General features: G+C 43.9%; 2 protein-coding genes across 7 annotated transcripts in view; one reads left to right on the top strand and one right to left on the bottom strand.

Annotated features, from left to right (window-relative positions):
- The window catches only part of EIF5B (eukaryotic translation initiation factor 5B), a 35783-nt gene extending 29745 nt beyond the window's left edge, over window positions 1-6038 (bottom strand). For both annotated transcript variants that reach the window (XM_063149777.1, XM_063149778.1), the window contains exon 1: window positions 5953-6038. In XM_063149777.1, coding sequence (XP_063005847.1) covers window positions 5953-5987 — 35 coding nt within the window. In that variant the 5' untranslated portion in view covers window positions 5988-6038. The remainder of the gene's footprint in view (window positions 1-5952) is intronic.
- A 1944-nt stretch (window positions 6039-7982) lies between these two features.
- On the top strand, window positions 7983-18217 carry TXNDC9 (thioredoxin domain containing 9). 5 transcript variants are annotated; one of them, XM_063149782.1, is made up of 5 exons: window positions 7983-8007; window positions 9899-10115; window positions 12279-12397; window positions 14256-14510; window positions 16679-18217. In XM_063149782.1, exons 2-5 carry the CDS (start codon window positions 9927-9929, stop codon window positions 16794-16796), a joined length of 681 nt encoding a protein of 226 aa, XP_063005852.1. In that variant the 5' UTR covers window positions 7983-8007; window positions 9899-9926; the 3' UTR covers window positions 16797-18217. The 5 variants fall into 5 exon arrangements, with proteins under 5 accessions (XP_063005852.1, XP_063005853.1, XP_063005850.1 ...); XM_063149783.1 differs by lacking the exon at window positions 7983-8007 and adding an exon at window positions 8154-8241; XM_063149780.1 differs by lacking the exon at window positions 7983-8007 and adding an exon at window positions 8275-8358.
- Window positions 18218-20992: the final 2775 nt, after the last annotated feature.

Genomic DNA, 20992 nt, shown 5'->3' with positions numbered 1-20992 from the left:
ATCAAAGTACATCAACACCACAAGCTTCTTTTTTTTGGTTTTGTTTTTTCCTCCACTGAAAACATTTAACTTATATTTGACTGAGACAGTTTGAAATTCAGGAAAGAAAGAACTGTGCTCCTTTCTCAGCCCAGAAAATGAAGGAGTGCCCACGTGAGTACCAGCTACACAACCCACCAGTGCTGCTTAAAGAATAAAAATAAAATCTCAGCCCCAGAAACAGGGCGCCCTCCTCTTGCCTCTTCCTCACACTAAGGTGTAGGGGAGGGAAGAATTTACTTCCTTGCCCATTCCCAGCCACATTTTCCCCTCTTATCAGCTCAGGCAAGCCAGTGGCCACAAGTCCATGCAGAAAACCCTTTTTGGGCAGCAGATGAAAACACCCACCTGGTTTGTACTGTGGGCCCACAAGCACTGAGTGCACTGCAATGGAAGCAGGAACACCACAGGGCTTGAATGTCCAGCAGCCCAACTGAACTGAGCTTCACTTGGAACTACACCTGGGTGATTTTTCATAGGTGAAGGAAGCTGGTGAAGCCACCTAATTACATGAGAGAGCAAGGAAGTACATGAGAGAGCAAGGACTAAAAGGGTAATTGCTTTTCATTCAAGCTCCCAAGACAATGATTCCATTATTAATATTAAAGAGTCATGCCTTCTCTTTCAAGTTTGGCTGGAGAAAAAGAGTAGCACAACTATCAGCTAAGCAAAACCTTCTGAAGAAAAAGATAGAGAACTACACCTTTAACCCAAACAGATTCTAGAAAAATAAGAAGTCTCTTTTATATAACCCAGATTTAAAAAAAGGAGAAAACACCAAACCAAATGAGCAATCAAAAAAGGAAGAAAAGAAAACCATCAAAGGAAAAAAAAAAAAAAAAAAAGCACAAACCACAACCCCACAACCTAAAATTCCCATTTAAACAAAGATATAGCAAAACTTCAAGATAAAAAGCTTCTCTTCATGGTTCAGTTTAGGTGTTTGTATCTCAAGAGAATAAGATGACTAAAAGCATGGAATATGAAACACTAAGTAAAATACTAGCATTCTGTCTTCCCTGAACAAGTTCTTTGGGGGTTTTTTTGTTGTTTAAGAAAAGTGCAAAGCAACAGAAACTACCACCAAGTTCAGTGTTTCACAACTTCTATATCCCACATATCTCACTGTATAAAATCAAAATATATCACAAAAACACCATTTAAAACAACTTCAGAACCACACTTTACATTGCCCATAATCCTGAAGAGCAAATGATGCTCACCTACATGAACTGTAATTAAAACCAATACCTCATCTTACAGCATGTACTTAAAGAAACACATTTCAGGCTTTCAGAAGTCTTCAGAGAACTGAAACAACAGGTTCTGCAATTCCCAATGGCTTGCACTGCACTACTGTCATACTTTTCATGAACAGTAGTTACACATGAGATTTAGATGCCACCATGAAGATAATGAAAAGAATAAAGATTTCCACAAGAAAAGCTGCTTCTTACAATCTCCCTAGTGGTTTTTGGTTTATGCTGCCCTTACTGCAAATATTTCATGATCCTTATAGACTGTTTACAATGATGCTTTGCTTTAAAATAAAATCCAACAAGTATATATCGTTTTCTTGTAAATATGAAAAGCTCTAAGTTTGGGGGAAACAGAAATACACATTTGCATAGAACAGGACAACAAATTTCTGTAATGGTGAATTTATTTTGCATTATTTTACTCCATCTTTCAGTACAAAATCTTCCAGATGAGATTGGAAAAACAGGGATTTCAAGGGTTTATCAGCTATTGTCCTTGATGGAGCTGCAGAAACCTTAGCTTGTGGAAATATTTTTGAGAAGTAGATAACTTGCAGTGACACTGGTGTACACAATGTTTCCAAACTCTGTTCTAGCCTTCACAGAACTTCCCCACACAACATTGAGAAGATTGTACTTAACACACTAATAAAAAAGGAACCAAACAGACTGACAAGGAGACAGTACCAGATAAAATACACAGCATCAGTAAGAGCATTCTGAGTCTTATTTTAGCAGCTGTGTTCACTCTGGGCTGCAGAATCACAGCCAGCACCTGTAATTTCCAAAGCAATAGGCATGAATGATCAGAGTGGAATGCCTAGGCAACAGGTCACATTATTAAAGGGCAGAAGAATAAACACAGCTAAACACTACCTACTGGAAGCTAAGAAAAACTATTAAGAGAAAAAGACGGTGACTTAAAGCTGGGAGAAGAGGACAAACACATGACAAGCTAACACCTTCAAAGGGAAAGATCCATATTCTAGGCAAGCAATAATCTGTAACATGGAGTACATAGCACACTCACTAGGAAGTCTGCAGCAGCAATTTGAGGCTCAGATTCAAAGCAGAGTTCTATGGTTTATAACAGCCTTTCTTCACAAACATTAAAAAAAATCCTAACTAAATTTCAAAGACAGCAGGATGGAACCTTGACATACCTTCTGCCGTTACACCATATCAAAGCACCAAAGCACAACAGCCCTCCCAAAAGGAGCTAGACTGTACATCAGAGAGCTGCTCTTCAATTAGAAAAGCTTGAAAACTCAGATCTCTCATATTCTTATTGAAATATTTCCCATGAAACTTCATTTGAAAATGAGTGATCACCACAAACACAAAAATTTTGAAGAGGAAACAATTAAAGCAACTTCCCCATTCAGGCTTAGGAGCTATTTTTACCCAAGACACTCTCCACCTTTAGAAAGCACCTAACACACCACAAAGTCACCACATATTTGACCATTCTGGATAAATATGTTCTCATTGGCAGGTGCACAGCAGCAGGAGCCACTAACAGAGCTGCAGAAGGGCATAACAGAGGGGCTGGCACAGTATAGATTTGTTGTATAGATTTGCAGTGTTTTCATAACAGGCTACAGTCTTGCCTTTCATTCTTTTCCTGCTCATCACAGCTATCATCTCACTCAGGCTCTTTGTAATTACACAAACAGGTGTAAGTACATAGAGACAAAATTCATCCTCAGCCTCATTTCCCCCCACACATCAATGCCTATTGCTATGACCACTACCACACTCAGCAGAAACAGGGCACGAGGAAACTCCACTACAGAAGTCAAATGGGGCTGAGGGGAGAAAAGCAGAGTAAAGATTACTTGTACCTTACATAATCTGTCTCAGTGTGTCAAGCAGAAAATCTCCTTCCTGTCACCACATGGATTCTCAAACAAATATTCACAGCATAAACATAACCACCTGCACCTTCCCACATGCTTCCTCTGCACTACAAGTTGTGCCCATGAGCTGCCACACACTTTGGGAGCTGCAGCCAACAAGGATATAAGGGACTGTACCTGTAACATAACAGTAAAAGGAGGGAATAAATAGTACAGCACTATATGGCACAGAGCTGAAAACACAGCAAGCAAATCCAACGGGAAGCCTTTGATTACACAGGGCCATTCCTCTCTCACTTCACCAGAAATGGAGGGGAGACTGATGGGGGATTTTGGAGCTCCAAATTCAAGCCACAGATGCAAACATGCCGTGCATCTTCTCTCCCAGGGGAACGTGACATTCACAAGGATGTCACCTAGAACCAAGACCCCCAGAAAATGAAAGTCACCTCTGCAGGTAACACCTGCTCCAAAACACGACTGGCCTTCCAGGTCCATCCTCACTTCCATCCCTCAAAGCCCCTGCTACAAACCACAGCCAGTGTATCCATCCTGTCCTGTTTTCCCAAACACATGCCTGTTTGTACTCTCCCTGCCATAGCCCTGTCACTGCTGGGAGCAATTCCTGAGCAGGGTACTGCACTGGCAAGACTTGGGACTAAAGCCTGTCAAGGCTTACTTTGGCTGAACTCCTGACCTGCTGCAGCTGTTCCTTCATTTAGCTGTGACAGCAGTTTCTCCCATTAACCAGGTGCCTCTGCCCCATTGGTGCTACTGCTGTTCACCTGGGCATGCTGCAAGCACAGTTTCATACAGCATCAGTGACAAACAGTCACTGCACAGAATGAGAGAATCACAAGGCCACGACAATAATGCAGTGCAGAGAAATGCAGGCCTGGTGTGGGAGCAGTGGCCTTGGGAAGGGAAGAGACAGGACACAGCAGGCACAGGCACATGTGATAATCAGAGATGGCTTCCACAGAGCCGGCACAGGACACCCCACAACTTGAGAGACGCTGGCTAAAAGAAACACAGACCTGAACAAAACTGGCCTTAGGGATAACAGACAAGAAAGAAATAGTATTTAGTACACAGTGCCTTTCTCTTCTGTGGATGGACTGTGGAGCTAACCAATGGTGGTAGCTAACCACAGAGCTTCATGGAATAACCAGTGAAGAGCAAAGTCACATTCCCAAGCACATAAAACAATCCCAAGTGGATCCCAGAGCGAGGAAGATGAAACCACAACCATGAGCAATCACACACAGCCGGTGAAGGACACCTGATGCTGACAGCTCTCTGGATCAGCTCTCACCAGCACCAGGATGAAACCACCGACCTTAGGACTTGGCAACAGGGAGCACAACTACTGTAACTGCACCAGAATTCTTTCTTTTTTGCAACATTAAGATCTCATGTAATAATAATTAGGCTGTCAAGATTTCAACTATTCTAACAAGAAATTCTTGACCTTTTCTTTAAGGTGTGCTTCCATTTTTAGACATTTTGTGTCGACATGCCCACACCAGAGAGGCCTGTGCTCAGTAATTCACACAGAGAATGAAGAGAGAACAAAGTATCCAGCAGGAACCAAGACTCTCACAGTGCTCCCCGCACACCAGCCACTACCCCTGAAACAGCCCCAAGAAGCAGAGTTTCAGTACCCACAGGCTTTTCCATGCATCTGGCATCTACCGAACAGCGTACAAAGATGGGCACTAGGTCTTCTTCCCTTTAGGGCACAAATGTCCAACCCTTCCCTCTTCTTTCTCAAGTCACACTCAACTCACCTCCTCACCAGAGCTATTCCTGTCAAATACAGCCCGTGAAACAAGATGATAACGATACTAAAAAGCAACACATATGGTATGGCAAAAGGCATCAGGAAAAACAGACAGAAAGGAAAATACCTCACTGAGAAAACACTCATTACCCAGAAAGGACCGGTGAAACTGAAACAGTTTATACCCTTCTGTGATACAGAGTAACAGCCTTAAGTAAGCCTCAATACATGCTGAAGCAATAAGTTCTTAAAGATGAAATAGTATTTTGTGACACAGCTGTCATGGGGAGAACTTCCAGAGGAGAAACACTTAATGTCTCAAAGAAAAAACGTTGTAGTTTCCAGTTCATACACGTTTCAAGACATCAGTTTTCATTTAACTACCTGTCACTATTAAAAACTAAAACCACTCTTTGAACTTATTGTTTCTTTGTATTATTACTCTATAGTGACAAGTAAAAATACATTCTTCCCTGCTAGTGTATATATACACAATGTCATTCGATCAGCATTCCATATGGTTAATACAGCTGCCTTCATAGGAAACTCTTCGACACAAAAAAGTTCACAGATGGGGCATTGCCCACGACGATACGAATACAGCGACAGAGGGGACTCTCTTATCAACCAACCACTAAAATATCCAACATTTTCATTTATTAGGCAAGCGCACGAAACATGTAGATATGAGTGTCACAGCACGATCTATAGCACTAACGCCAAGAGAGAGATAAAAAATAATTAAGAAACGCACATTTGAATCACTTCAGTTGCACTAAGCAGCTATTTTCCAGCTGGAAATCGAGCTGCCTGCCCCTTCACGGACAAACACCCGCACGGCCAGGCCGAGCCGGGCCTGGCGCGCCCCGCCTGCGACGAGGCCGCGAGCCCCGGCCGGGCCCGGCGCCTGACTCAGCGCCGTGTGGGCCGTGTCACGGCGCCGCGGGCGGCCCGGCGCGGGGGTCCCTGCGGCGAGGCGGGGGAACGGGAGGGGGTTCCCCGGATCCCTCACCTCTCCTCGCTCCGGTTCTTCTGCTTCTTGCCCATGGCGGCGGCACCGGCGCGCGACCCCTTAGCGCTGACCGCGCGCCGCCCCGCGCGCCGCCCCGCGCATATGGCACCGCCGCGCGCCGCGCACGCGCCCGCCCCGCCCCCAGCTCCGCCCCGCGAGCCTCCGAGCGCCAGCGCCCCCTGGCGGCCGGAGGGGGAACGGGCCCGGCCCGGCGGCTCTCGGGCGCTCCGGACACCGAGCGGCCCCGAGAAACCGGCCTTGTTCGCCTCACTTTGGACGTTGGGCAGCCCCCGGAAAACGTCTGAGTGACGCCCCGAATCTTGTAGCTTCCCTCCTGGTCCTCAGGAGCCGCGGGAAATGTCTAAATGATGCCCCCAGTCTGTAGTTTCCCTCTAGCCCTCCTGCCTTTCCAGGGGCCCCAGGACGTCCGGGCAGGATTGTGGCCCGTTTGGCCATGAAACCTGACTGATAGTCAAAATAAACACGTTTGAAAAGTTTTACCTGGAGGCAAATGGGATAGCTCAGCCAAAGTGGGGGAATGAAGAGGCTAAGGGGGAGGTTTTCATGGAGCAGGTCAGCACTACAGTGACCAAGGAGTCATTTTGGTACGGGAGATGCCCGGGACACGTCCCCCAGCCCTTCCCGGGGCTCTGCCGGTCCGTCACCCCCAGCACCTCCCCGCCTACCTCGTAGGCGAAGTGTAACCAGCGTACCGTCTCCCCTGAGGTGACTGGCCTTCTACCTAGCGGGGGGGGCTAGGAGGCAGCACTGAGTTTATGGCAGACACCTAATGGAGCTCCCTCCAGGCATTTAAAGTACGGTAATTCCCTCCCCGCTGCCAGATTTACTCAGTGTACAATGCTTTCCCTCCCACTCCCCTCCAAGGAGCCCAGGGAGCAGGTGCTGCGCTCTCTCACAGGAGGGCCCGGGTCCCGCTGCTGCGGGGCAGGAGGAGATGGCCCGATGTTCGCAGAGACAGCGAGGAAGCGAGGCAGCAAGCACTGCGTATTGGGGCAGAGGGGCTTCAGGAGCGACCTCACCTTCTTGTGGCCACTTTCCTCCGGAGCAAAGCAGGATGGAGCAGAAATAACAACGCTCACAGGCAGCACAGACATCATTTCATGTATTTATTTAATAGGCTTTGAGAGCTACACGTGTTCTGTTGTTGTCATCACCCTGCCACCGTAACTCCTTTGGTCGACAGAGCAAGGTTCACTGTTCTCTACACCTTTCAGCCTCAAGATCACCACCTCCATATTGCTTCGCTCCCTAACACCCTGACTTCTTACTTCCCTTTGCCTTTATACAGCTGTAGCTCCTTATCAGCCTCTCCCTCCCATGCTCCTGCAGATAAGGCCGAGTTTATCTTCCCACCGCACCTTCCCCGTCTTCGCACTTCAGTACCGGGGAGCCAGATTTCCAAGAAAAAAGAAAGCAGGTTTTTCGGGGGATTGGTGATTTGAGGGTTTTTGTTGTTGTTGTTATTGCTGCTGCTGTTTTCTTTTCTAAAAAAAACCCACGCTTTAATGTTCCATTATTTATATGAGCGGATCTTCCAGCGCACTTGCACAAGAAGCAAAGAGACGGCGAGCCGCGGCTGCCGGCACAGCCCGGTTCTCGGTGAGCCTCCCGGAGCTGCGCAGCCCCCGCAGCGTTACTTACCTCACGCCATCGCTCCGGGGCCCGGCCCCGCCGCTCCCGACCGCCACACGCCCGCCGGGGCCTCACGCCCACCCCCGAGCAGGAATCCCCCACAGAGCAGCGGCGGGCGCTGCCACCGGCGCCTCGGCAGCCACCCGAGCCGCCTACGCGCGGGGAAACTGCCTTTGAGGCAGGGGGCGTGCGCTGCCCCGCCTCTCGCGGCCAAGTCCTGCCCCTCGCAAGCACGGCGGGAGAGGAACGGCAGCGCCCCAGCAGGCGGGTGCTGCTGGCGGAGGCGGGGGCGGGGACACCTCGGGGCGGAGCTGCGGCGGCGCGAAGGGTGGGACCCCTCCAGCCCGCGGCTCCCGCCCGCAGGTGTGGCGTACGCACACACACGCACACGCACATTCGCACGTACGTACGTACCCGGCACGGGGCCCACGCGCGCCAGCTGGGCGCGGGCCCGCGGCCAGTCAGCGCGTCGGAGGCAGTTCCGCGGGTGCGCGCGCGGCCTCCCGCAGGGGCGCGTGCCCGCTTTGGCGGCCAATCAGCGCGTCGGGGGGAGTTCCACGCGCGCGCCGTGCGCCCCGCGCTGACTCTCGCGATAGCGGCGGAGGGGCGCGGCCGGCGCGCGCGAGGAAGCGGAGGGTGAGCGGCGGGTGCCGGGAGCGGGTCGGGGTTGCGGCCGCGGGCGGCGACACCGCCAGCACCGAGCCCGGGGCAGGGCGGGCGGCGCCCCGCCTCCGGAGAGTCCTCCTGAGCCGGGTGCGTGCACTGTCTGTGGCGCTGTGTGTAGCGAGCCCGCGGAGGAAGGCGCGCGGCGCCTGCGCAGTGTCCCCGCCGTGAGCCGCCCCTCTCGTCCGGGACCCCGGCGCCGCTTCCCGGCCGAGCGGCGGAACCGCGTCCCCGCCGGCACCGCCGAGGCTCCCGGCTGCGTGGGAAAAGCCTCTTGGCACGCGGGTTCCGCGGCTTGGGAGCCGGGATAGCGCTGGGCAGCTCGGCTTGCAGTGGGGGCTGGCGGGGGTCAGTGCTGCTTTTCCTGCCGATTGCTTGGAGGAGCAGCCTCCCTTCGCCCCAGCTGGGCAGGGGCTCCCCGTGCCTGGAGACCTGCTGGCCTCTGATCGCCGCCGGCAGGGTTCACATTGCCTCTGGAAACATAGGAAAGGGTGGGGGACAGACAGACTTTGTGGGCAGCAGCTTTGGGAGAGGGAGGCAGAGCGAGCGTGGCGGTGACACGCGTGGCCGCGGGCGGGCACTGCTGCCCTCATCTGCGAGCTTCTCCCGGCCGTGCCTAAAGCGTTTCTCTGGCCTGTGTGGGCACGGTGTTCCCAGAGCCAGTGACGCTGGCAGACCGCCTGCTTTGAAATACAGCCAAGAGTACTCTGGAACGCAAATTCGGCACCTCAGGTCCGTGGTCAGCAGGTTGAGAGTCTCAGTAGGGTGACTGTGCACTGTTACTGTTTCAGGACTGTCAGTCACTGCACTGATAATTTTCTGCACTGTAAGTTTATTGGGGAGAACAGTCGATTGTGTTGTCACAAGTCTTCGTGCACTCTGATTAGTGTTCTGTGTCTTTTGATGTGTTTGGGCAGGGAGAACTTTACAGAAAATTATTTGGCTGTGTTTCTTCACACAGCAATTAGGTAGTGGCTTTTAAATCCTCTTGCTGGCTGCTATAAGTTGCTGTTTGCAATAGCGATTTTCTGGAACTAATTAAAGCAGTGTATTGGCCTAGAGCATTTGCTGTTGAGCACCTTGTCTTTCTTGTAGCTGAGGAGAGGAGTGTTAATTCAGATTTATATATGTTAATGTGCCTGAGGGGCTTAAAGTAATTGCATTTGAAATACTGGTACAAACTTACATACTGAGTGTTGCTTAGACTTGTTCTGAGGCATCCTTTACCTCCTCCCAGCAGCTTGGAGCTCTCCAACTGAATCATCTTGTTTCAGAATATTTGTTAAAGTAGGCACATCTGGCTCAGGATGGGTGTCCTTTTGGAACTGATGAATTTTTCTTCTTTATATTAACAAGCAGTTTTAGGTTCCTGTGCACTTTCAGTAGCTGCCTTTGGGGCTGAAATAATATGACTTAATTTATATCTTTGCCATCTGTGTTCATCATGAAAGTATTCTTCAAAATGGGTTGCAATAAAGAAAAGAACTATCTGCTAACTACTCCTCTGTTCAAATAGCAGAGAACTTTGGTTTTTTGTGGTGTGAACTGCAAGCAAAGAGAGATCAGAGTTTAAATTAAGTGTTTGTGTAAATTCCTTGTATGTTAATTCCTTTTATTACTGTTTCCACAGCTCTGAAGAGACCACTATCCAGCTAAAGATGGCTGCTGATACCTCTGTGGATATCCTCCAAAAAGTTCTGGAGAATGAAATACTTCAGTCAGCCAAGGTTGTGGAAGAACATCTGGATGCTGAACTACAGAAGCTGGACCAAATGGATGAAGATGAATTGGAACGCCTTAAACAGAGGAGGCTTGAGGCCCTAAAAAAGAGCCAGCAGCAGAAACAAGTAATTTCTGTAGTATAGACTCTTGATGTGTAGAGTGTAACAGAATTTTTGGAAATTGTATATGTGAACTAAGTGTTTTGGGGTTGTTTGGTTGGTTTTGTGGATTTTTCCCTTTCTCTCCCTTCTGTGTTTATTAATTTTAAATTATCCAGGAAAGTAAGTGTCTGTCCGTGTGTGCATGCTTTGTGTTTTTTAACAGAAGGAGAGAAGCACCTCTGTGGTTGTTACAGTAAGGATAGGATAAGGAGTTTCATACAGAGATTTGAGTGTGTCCCTGTTCACTGAACATTGCTATCTAGGAGCATAAGTCCTGTAGCCAACCTAACCATAAGGCTTTAGGCTCTTTCTGAAGTGTCTTCTTCTGAAGCTTCTGGATTTTTACTCACAGCAAGTGATATGTGCCCCCTTGTTAAGGTATTTTGTAGAAGGGTGAAATGGCATTTTCCTTGTTCCTAGGCTGGAATCATTTGTCAGACTCCTTTTGAGCCAATGAAATGTTGGCTTTGTGTGACTGCTCATTTCCTCCTGCAGGAAGGAAATACTCCCTTGGGACCTGACACCTCATGTCAAACGAGGTCTTTATGCTCCCTGAGAGCTCTTTTTGAGCAATAGCTTACACCATAATTTTGGTAACATATGGTGTGAGACCTGAATTACAAGTAAGGAAGCTGTAGGTTTCTCAGCTTATTCCATCTGAGCTAACCTAAACAAGAAATTGATTGTGGTGGGGGAGAAGTGGCTTGGCTGAAAGGAGATGCCTGGCTGTGATGGAGTCCTTAAAAGCTGGTGCCAGACTTAGAAATGGGAATGCAGTGAAATGTCATGGCATGGCTGGGGTGCTGCAGGACAGGCAGCACCAGCAGCTTTGGTTCTGTAAACACAGAAGTAGAGAAAGTGGCACACTATTCAGTTGTCTTCAGAAGTTCAGTTTATATTTGAGTCTAGCATTCTCCTTTTTCAGAAGTCATGACACTTAGATGTCCTTGGATGTGAACATGTAAAAACTTCTTCATGTGTTTGAGCTTAAGTCGCTGTTCTCACACACTTTCAAGTGCAAATGTGGAGTAGGATACTGCTCAGTAAAAGGAGTGTGCTGTCACACTATTCCACAGTAAATCTGTGGAGAGAGGAATTAATGCATAATCACTGTTGAGGGATAACTGAGTTCTTGATTTGCATCATGGTGACTTCTTCATATGCTCATACTTCCATGAATTTTTAATGTATACAGTATTCAGGAGAGTCTTTGTTCTATCCTAATTTAGCTTACAGGATATCTTTGGTTTGCTTGGAAACCTTTTTTTTCTGTCACCTTCCTAAGACAAAACTGCAAGATTAAGAACAGTGATTTATCTAAATTTTTTCCCCCACTGGAAAGTTAAAGTTTTTGTCACTTTTTGTCATACTGCACTACTTCTAATCATGTAGATTAGTCTGTACTTGTTTAAATACACTGCAATTACCTTTTAGTAATGTAGAGGTTGTGGGGTTTTTCCTTTAAGTGTGTTTGTTGAAAATGTGGAAGATTAGCTCTTTGGAAACTTTGGAAACTTAATCAGACAGTTTTTGAAGCTACCTTTAAATTTTAGCTTGTGACATTCTGTTTCTCTATCAGTGTTATGACTGATGGTGCACATGTGTTTTCTGCATGATTTTCTGTGAGCCTGGTTCATGTTAAGATCCCTTCAGTGTATATTTGATAGGTAAACATCATTGATTGCAGATGAGTTAGTAGGCTTTTTCTCTCACAGATTTTTTTCATAGAGTAAAAAAAAATTAAAAATGTATTTAATTAATGTAATTACTTGACTAAGTTTAGACGAGTTCTTTGAGTGTACATAAAAATTTTCAAATGCCAAGAGTTTTTGTTGTATTCTTTGAACTACTCTTGTCTTACTAAGAGGCTGCATTGCAGAATTTTATGTAGCTCTGCACAAGATTTGTGTTTACAAATCTTATCTGTGTATTTTTAAATACAGAAAAGGCCTTATCTGTGTATTTTTAAAATAAAACTAAAGGGGAGGAAGTAATTTGTTTCTCCACTACTGTATCAAATGGGTTTTCCCTGCAGGCCCCCTCTTCCATTTTCTAAAAGCTGTAGAGTTTGCACAACAGATAGACTAACAACCTCCATACTAATTATTTGCTTTTATGTTTTTCAAGGAGTGGCTTTCAAAAGGACATGGAGAATACAGAGAAATCCCAAGTGAGAGAGACTTTTTCCAAGAAGTCAAAGAAAGTAAAAATGTGGTTTGCCATTTCTATAGAGATACAACATTCAGGTATATTAAATAAGCTGTGCTGAAGAAACTTTTGTTTAAAGATGTCTACAAAAACAGATGTGTTTTTTGTTCTTTCAAATCCCACTCATGAAAAGCATTTTTAGAAGTATTCACTTTGCTTCATTATAAATCTCAATCACTTTTCAAGACATTTGATTTTTTAAATGTATTTTTCCACTACAGTTAATCTGAACATGATTGGATAACAATTCATATTCTGCTACATAGTTGATTAGAACATAGATGTTTAACCTCTTTGACAGTATTTGAGAGACTGCTGTGTTTCATTATTGATTTAGTTTGAGGCAGTTGGGTCTGTAAATGTAGAGCATACACGAGCAGCCTTTCAAAAAGATGGCTTTGGTTAGTCCAGATCTGGGTGGTTCTGGCAAACAGGAAAAAATGCCCTAAATCTTGTCTAGGCATCTTGAGAATTTGACCTTTTACTTTGAAAGGATCAGTTGCAGCTGCTTTCCCTTTGTGCCTGTGCCTTTGTGATTCTGTCACTTTTTTTAGAGTGTGAGACACCAAGATCTGAGAATATGTGGTGACTCAGAATAGGAACCCAAACTAAGATGTCCCACTTCCTTGGAAGAATTTTGGAAGTTCTGGGTTGTAGGCTGTTCCTCACTGGGTCTCTCAATGTGTTCTGTTAAAATGCAGTAGCAAAGTAGAGTAGTTTATTGAAGGAGGAGCCAGTTGTCCTGGTTTTGGTTCTTTGGGGTTTTTTTTTTCCCCAAAGGTGTTATGTTCTCCCTAGCGTATAGAATATAAACTGAAACAGCCTCCATGTGAGAAATTGCAAGAGGTCAAGGCTGGATTTTGCAGTGAGGTATCCATGTCCTACATTTCATAAGTCTTTAAAGCAGCTGTATTTGGCTAGCTTTTACTCAAGAGAGTGAAAGGCTGTCACTGCAGATGAAGCAGCTTATGACAGGTTTGGGTTCTTCTTTCTTGAATCAGCAAAGTCTGTAGGCTCAGACAGGAGAAGGAACTTCTGAGAAAGTGCTTTGTAAAGTGTGTCATGCTGTCAAACAGGTTGAAGCTCATGTGTTGGGTTTACCAGCCACCTTATCAAGTTGCTTTCATCTTTGTCCAGTCCAGCTTTTTTGATCTGTTCAGCTCTCCTCTCAAGTTTAAGGACAGTCACATCACATAGTTCATGCAGCTAAACCAAACTGCTTAGAGAAGGCAATCCAGAAAGCTGAGATTGCAGGTGATGAGTCCATGCATCTCTGTGGTCTGACAAGTATTTTGGGCAGTTCACATCACTGCCCCATGGCTGAGAAACAGTAGTTGTATGCTCACTCCTATTCCATGGCAACAGAAGCCAAGTATTTTTGCCTTTAGCACCAATGTGCAAAGCAGTCCATGCAAATCACTTTTTTTTTACTTACACTGAGTTACTGCATCTCAGCTGTGAAGGTAGTGACTGCAAAAATCCAGAACACTGTAACACATTTCTCTGAGGAAATCTTCTATAGAGAAATGTTTCCAGTTGACAGGCAGTGAAGCTTGAACTGGAAGAACAGAAAGAAATGTCACCAGTAAGTGCAGGCCTCCAGAAATGAGGGCGAGGCTTCCAGGTGTACGGAAGGTAATTAGGAAGAAATTAGAGAAAGGGATGGTATAATTATACAGTAGAGGTGCTCCAAGCTGTTCCACTATTAGTCATTAAATCCAGCTACCTCTGAAACATAGTTTGTCTTGAAACTAAATTCTCTATGACAGAGGTAATGCTAAGTATTAACATGATAGAGCTAGTTCTTTACTGCTCCTTTTAAACTTCCTCTAAAATGCATATTCGTCAGCTTATTCATTCTAACACTTTATATATTTTGGGTTAATGTTTCCACAGGTGCCAAATAATGGACAAACACTTGACTGTATTGGCAAAAAAGCACATTGAGACAAAATTCTTGAAATTAAATGCTGAAAAATCTCCTTTCTTGTGCGAGAGACTGCGCATCAAAGTAATTCCCACTCTAGCACTAATAAAAGATGGCAAAACACAGGACTACGTCGTGGGCTTTACTGACCTCGGTAACACTGATGACTTCACTACAGAAACCTTAGAATGGAGATTAGGCTGTGCAGATGTAATTAATTACAGGTAATTAAGTGTTTTGTGATTCTTTTGTTTTCAGATTAAGTACAAAGAGAATGAACTTGCAGACAGGAGAATCTGAAAGGTTGTAACTTCATTATGTTGTATGCTAAAAAGACATTTAAGAGTTTAATCTAGTTACTTAATCTGTGTGCTCCATCAAGGGAAAGAAGATAATACCTTGCCAAAGAGATTGAGATGTTGTAATGAGTGTTGAGTTGTCCTTTTTGTAGAGTAATAAAAATAAACCCAGTTCTTTTCATGAGGTGTATGGAGTAGCAGTGATGCTCTGATGTGGCTTCAGTGTCATGCATCTAATGTAACCCTATAGCATCTATAGATGCTTCATGTCACTGTTGCAATGCAGTGAAGTCTGAGCATTTTTCGTCCACTTTAGAGAAAACTCAGCAAGTCATCCTTTAAACTGCATCTAAGTCAGTATTACATACATGAATATACTTTTTTCTTCAACAAACTACTGAAAATGGAAAATAATTCAAATAAGTGTAAATAAACTGAGTAACAGTACAATATAATCATCATAAGTACCTTGTTAAAGACTACAGAACAAAAGGTACTAGAAAATATCTGTCACCACAATAGCCTAACTTTACCAGAGAATTATTTACCAAAATTCTGCTTTCCTTTCCAATTTGATTCAAATGTCATCTCTTGTTTTAGGTTAATTTTGCTCTATTGTTTTGAATGTATTTAGTGCACTTTAAATTTTAAATATCATTACCTGACTTTATTTAAATGTCTAATGAGGTAAATTTTTGGCAAGAAGTATTGTATCTTAAAGCCAAAGAAACTACTAGTCAATTTGACTTGGTAGCTGTTGAACTTCGGGTGAAATGACTGAAACTTACAATTTTAAAACAACTGGTATTTCCCAGTCCAGTGAAAAGCAAATATGCAAAGACAGCTTGGATGCAACAGCCTTTTATGGGAAAAATCCTTCACTGGAGTTGTATCAAGCACTGCTGAATTTGCTAAATGTTGATACATTGGCTTATGGCATAATGTTATTTCTACTTGACTCAACAAGTACTGTGAATTTGTTCTTAGCTCCTTGTGGAGTGGGGGAATTTTGTTCTTCGTTCCTTTTGGCAGACCCTGGCTTTGCAATGCAAGCCACATTTCCAAACTGTTCTGAAACAGTTCCCACTTCCCTCTCTCTGGAGTTCCTGAAAAGGGCATAGGCCTCCTGAGAGCTTAGAAATAGTTCTTTTCCTTCAACCTGTGGGATAGCAGATGGTAAAAGGGTATACTTTGTTTAGGGGAAAAACTGTTCAGGTCAAATTATTTGCCCAAAATCAGGATTCAAGTGGTATGTTAACATATGTGATTAAGTTGCAATCTGTGGGCTGTATATTTAGGATTAATATCAGCAAAAGAGTATTAACATTTTGTAAAGAACTACAAATTTCTGAACATCCGTTTATAGCTAATCACAGAAGGTTGCAACTGTTGTAATTGCTCGCTCACTCGCTCACTCACTTGGATGCAAACCCCTCACAGGTCATGTGAGCAAAAGCAGGGCACACCCATTTCTGAGCAGCCAGAGGGGATTCCCCTCCTTGCACAACCCTGCTGGAAGAGAAGTAGGTGCTCCAGTTTCATGTGAAACCTGCTGCTTCCAACAGGGAGCACAGGCCCATTCCCATGTATGCACATGCTGCTGAGAGAGCCCCTGCAGGACCGTGGGGGCACTCTGAGGTGTGAGTTCCTGCAGGGAAGAGATAGCAGGGATAGCACAAGGTGCCTTCTGGCAAACCCCAGTTCTGACTCCAGAGTCCTTGTTAGCAACATTTTAGCTTCTTTTGTGCTGATGCTTCCTCACCTGTTTTGAAAAGTCTCTCTGTAATTCCCTACTTAGAGTTTACTCTGACTGACTGTCGTCTTTAGCATGATCAGTGTGCAGGAAAAGCCTTTTCATTTTACAGCTCCACTTACAGGTGCTGTTTACTTTCACACGCCTGTCTTAACTCCAGTTATCCAGGCCATCTTCACCTGGATGTGCTATGCTAGCAACACCACAGTGCTGCTTAGGGTACAAGTAGGCATTGTGTTCTCTTAGACTGTGTTTTTCTGTAGAAACAGGTCATGAGACATGATGCTTACTGTCTGGATGAATATGGCTTTAATCAACCTGTCTTACCCTTTTTCTGTAGTGGAAACTTGATGGATCCACCTTTTCAAAGTCAAAAGAAATATGGAACAAGCTTTACAAAGCTGGACAAGAAGACCATCAGAGGAAAGATATATGATTCAGATTCTGATGACGACTAGAAGAGCCGCTAAATATATTTGTAAATCATCTTTTGTTTATGCGTGGTACATTTCTAAGAATGATTTTTATAAAGCTTACTGCTTTTCATTACATCTGCACATAATTCTCATTTTTCTATACAGTTTTATACAACTGAGTCACAGCAGGAAAAAGCTTAAGTATTTTTTTTCCTCTTTTGGAAGTCATTTGTAATTTGAAAATCTTAGTCCTTCTAACTAAATGAAGTGGCAAGTGATGAACTTAAGCCCTTTGTCTTAAGTATAAGTTTATGAAATGTTTTGAAGTAACCTAGAAACTGCTGTATGAAGTCAGACCAAAGGTCCCTCTGGCCCAGGATCTGGTCTCAGTGGCTAAAAGGAGATGCACAAGGAAGAATGCAAACAGGGTGACCAGATAGCAATGCTTCCCCACAGTCTAGTTTAAGTAATCTGTGGCTTGGGGAACACCGTATCTGAGAGTGTTTGCTGCTTAAAATAATAGAAGAAAAATCTCTTTAAATCCTCATAGTATCCAGGCATCCACATGATGTGGCAAGGAGGTCACAGTTTAACTGTGCTGTGTGAGAAACTACTTCCTATTGTTTTCATTGAATCTAACAAGGTTTTTTTTTTCTGTTTTTCATTATTAAAGGAGGTAACATTCACTTCTAAAAAAGATTGTTCTTTATAAGTTCCTCTTCCAGTTGTCTTTTTATATTTATTATTACTTACATTATCAGTAAAGCATCACAAAATTATTAGTAAAGAAATTGTGCATTTTAACAAATAATTGCTTTTCTTATGGTGCCATATCATGCCATTGAATAAATTAACTGCATTGCACTGTAAGTTGTAAAAACAGTCATAACTTCTGTGAATTCTGAAATAGATGGCCAAGAGAAATGCCCTTTTACCATCTACGAATGCTGCATGTCAGAGCTGATCCAGCAGGCAATAGCACATAGCAACAAGCATATTGAAAAGAGCCTTGTTCATGGGTTTGTATCACTCTGTGGTTGTGAATGTGTGGATTTTATAGCAGATGCTTTGTACAAGGGAGTAGAATAGAGAAAAGTATTTGGGAGAAACCTTGATCGTTAAGCTTAGATATAGTGCCACATACTGTGTACTGTTCTTCAGTGATGGACAGAATTTTTGAGATCTTCCTTGGACACAATGTAAAATTCCTGGCTAGGTGAACCATTGATGGGGTTTTTTTTCATTTTCAGAAAAATTGTTTGCTTTGTGCTGAAGGATCCTTTTGAGGTGGTACTTTGAATCTAGTTGGTCCAAATAGCAGTGAAATGGGTCTAGCCAATCTTGCTGCCTTGTAGTAGAGAACACTTGTGATTGGGCCAGCCCAGCAATATATCTCTTTAAGTTTAAAAAATTATATTTTATTTCTGTTCATGTACATTGAAATAAAATTATTTTAATTCTAATGTTGACTGCTGTATCCTTTCTAAGAAGATCCAGGTGCTGTGGAATAATTTCTTTATTAATAAAGTCAATCAGAATTTGTTTGAGCCCTTTCTGGATTTCTAACAGGTGATATACAGTTCTGTCCTAACATACAGGATCACTTGAGAACACAATCAACTTAAGATGTGCACAGCTGCCCATTGATCTAGGAGAAGCATAAAGGAGACTTGCTTCACACTGATCACTTTTTTAATCCACAATGCTTTAGAAAGTGCCCCTTTTTTTCCCCTGCATCCAGTTGCATGAAATTCAGGAAACCAATGTTCCAGCAGTATTTTTACAAGTGTCTTAGCAGGAGTCATCACTGAGCCCTAATTGTATTGAATAAGCTGTGGAAATATAAAATCACCTCTGATGCAGCTGTGTGCTGTGTGGAAACCTGTGGGCTTGTCAGGATTCCAGCACGGTGCGTTGGTGGAGGTTACTCAGTTCCACACGTGAAAAGCCTCATTACAAACTCAGTGCAAATCCTACTTGGAGTCTCTGCTTTCATGTCACTTTAAGCTGATGATTTTTTTTTTCTAGGTTAATCTTCCTGGGACCTCTTCCTTCATCAGGCTTGTAACATGACCACACATACTCTAGTGCTGATACAAGGAATTTGCAGGAATGTGTGGCTTGGGTAGAATCAGGCTCAGGGAATGGGCTGGGTTGCAGGGGACTCTAGAGATCATCTAGTTCCAACCCCCCTCCTACGGACATGGGTAGCAAGGGAAGTTGAGACTGTTTGTACTGTAAGTTTAGATTTATTTTGAAAATAGTAATCTCACAGATTCTCTCTTCAAGTCTTTACTTCCATGGAAACTTTTCTTGTTTCTGTATATTTTGTCTTGAATGAACATTGAAACTTTTACTGAACAGTCGTCTTGGTTAAACTTCCATCCTGCATATTACTTTGAGATTAACAAACCCAAACATTTTATTTTTTGATGAAACTCAGAAGTTCTTTAAAAAATGGGAAATTCATCTCATTTGAGTAGTGAGGAACAAATTACTCTTCTGTGGTAGAGTTTAATGATTTTGCCATGCAGGTTAAATTAATGAATTGCCCATGATATAAGACCTGGGACAGCAAGCTACAAGTGTCACAATACAGAGAACACCAGCTCAAATAAATATCAGCTGTACAGACTTGAAAAGCAGAAAGATAACTTTGTCAACAGCCATCTAGTAGTGATATGGCTGATTGATGAGATGCTAATGATTCTCAATATGCAGAAGCAATGCAAGTTTTATGTGATTAATTGCTTACCACAGATGGATGAGGTATGTCAGGACATGACTGACTAAGGTTCCTGAGCTTAGACCAATCACAAAATGGTGCCTGGTCTGGCATGTGTCAGCCATGAAAGCTTGTTGGACAACAAAGAGATGAGAAATGTTCAGGTATAGTTTGGGAAGTGATGGGGTTTGTGCCTGAACTCAGCATATAATTTTAAAATGATTAGTGCTTAGGTCTGTGCCTGATGCTTGGTATGAAATAATAAAAGAAACCAGAAGGCAAAAATAATAACCAAACAAGATCTCAGTTGTTCAGCTCTTGATGCTGAATTATGTGGACACAACTGGACACTCCTTGATCACTGACTGATGCTGGCTTTTGCTCTGTTGCTAGAAATCTTTTCTAGCAACAGAGCAAAATCTACCCCAAAGTGAAGTGCTGAGCTGAGCTTTGGGATCTGAGAGTGTGAAGAAGTCTGGTCCAAGAAAGAGGCAGGATGAGAAACAAGTTCTGGAGAGAGCATCAACTGAGTAGCTGCTCTCAGACCCCCTTAGTAGGCTGGATTACCTGCAAGTGTCACAGGGGTGGAGGGAGGCCAACTCAGATGATGAATTGATGTTGTCAAGTCCTATGTTACAAGTAATCCCCTTTTTTCTATCCCCCACCTAGAAATACTAAAATGAAGGCTTTTCTACAGAAATTTGTATAGAAATTTGGGCTTTGACCAGTACAGTTTCTAAGACAATCCCTTTGTCTTCCCCATAAGGGTAAAGCTGGTGTTCTCAACCCAGCGTGAGGGATGTTGTCACTTTATCTCTCATATATACACAAACAAGCACTAGCTGCTGAAGAAATAACATGGCTTTTGTACTCATTGCATATACAATAGCTGTGTAACCCACTTTTTGAAAGGAAAATTCTGTCAGGAGTGGCTGATCTGTCTCTTTAGAAGAGCTGCATGTCACAGTTTGAGAGTTATGATCTGGAGCTGAAGAAAAGCCTCTAAGAATCAGAAGGTGAGGGTGCTTGATGTTACAGTAGTCTGCTTGAGAACTCCTCTGAGGAGTATGTTGCTCCTGAGCCACATTTAAAGGATAAATAGAGATAAGTTGCGCCACATTTGACACAAAAAACATTTACTCTGATCTTTTGTTCTTTGGATCATGCTTGGGAGCCTTCAGTATTCAGCCAGTCGAATATGATTGTGGTGATCCAAGACATTGTGATCTGCCAGTTGCTCTTTGTTCCCTGTCCCTCTGCAGAGCACTGTTCCTGTATCATATGCTACAGAAGGCAACTTATGTTCATACCTACTTCATCAATTTAAGGTAACACATCACACTGGCTAAAGCAGTACATAACACCCCAAAGCACTACCCAAAAATACCTTGTTCAAATTTGGTTAATTATTTTTAAGTGCATCTAAACTGAGAAATACTGGGTGCTTGTTGATGGAAAGGAAGTAATTAAGAAAATTTACTTTTAGAGAGCCCATAAGGTGCATATTCTAAAG

Source organism: Melospiza melodia, chromosome 2, assembly GCF_035770615.1.
Source record: "Melospiza melodia melodia isolate bMelMel2 chromosome 2, bMelMel2.pri, whole genome shotgun sequence".
Lineage (NCBI taxonomy): Eukaryota > Metazoa > Chordata > Aves > Passeriformes > Passerellidae > Melospiza > Melospiza melodia.
The sequence above is the reverse complement of the archived record's forward strand: the minus strand, read 5'-3'. Positions and strand labels throughout refer to the sequence as shown.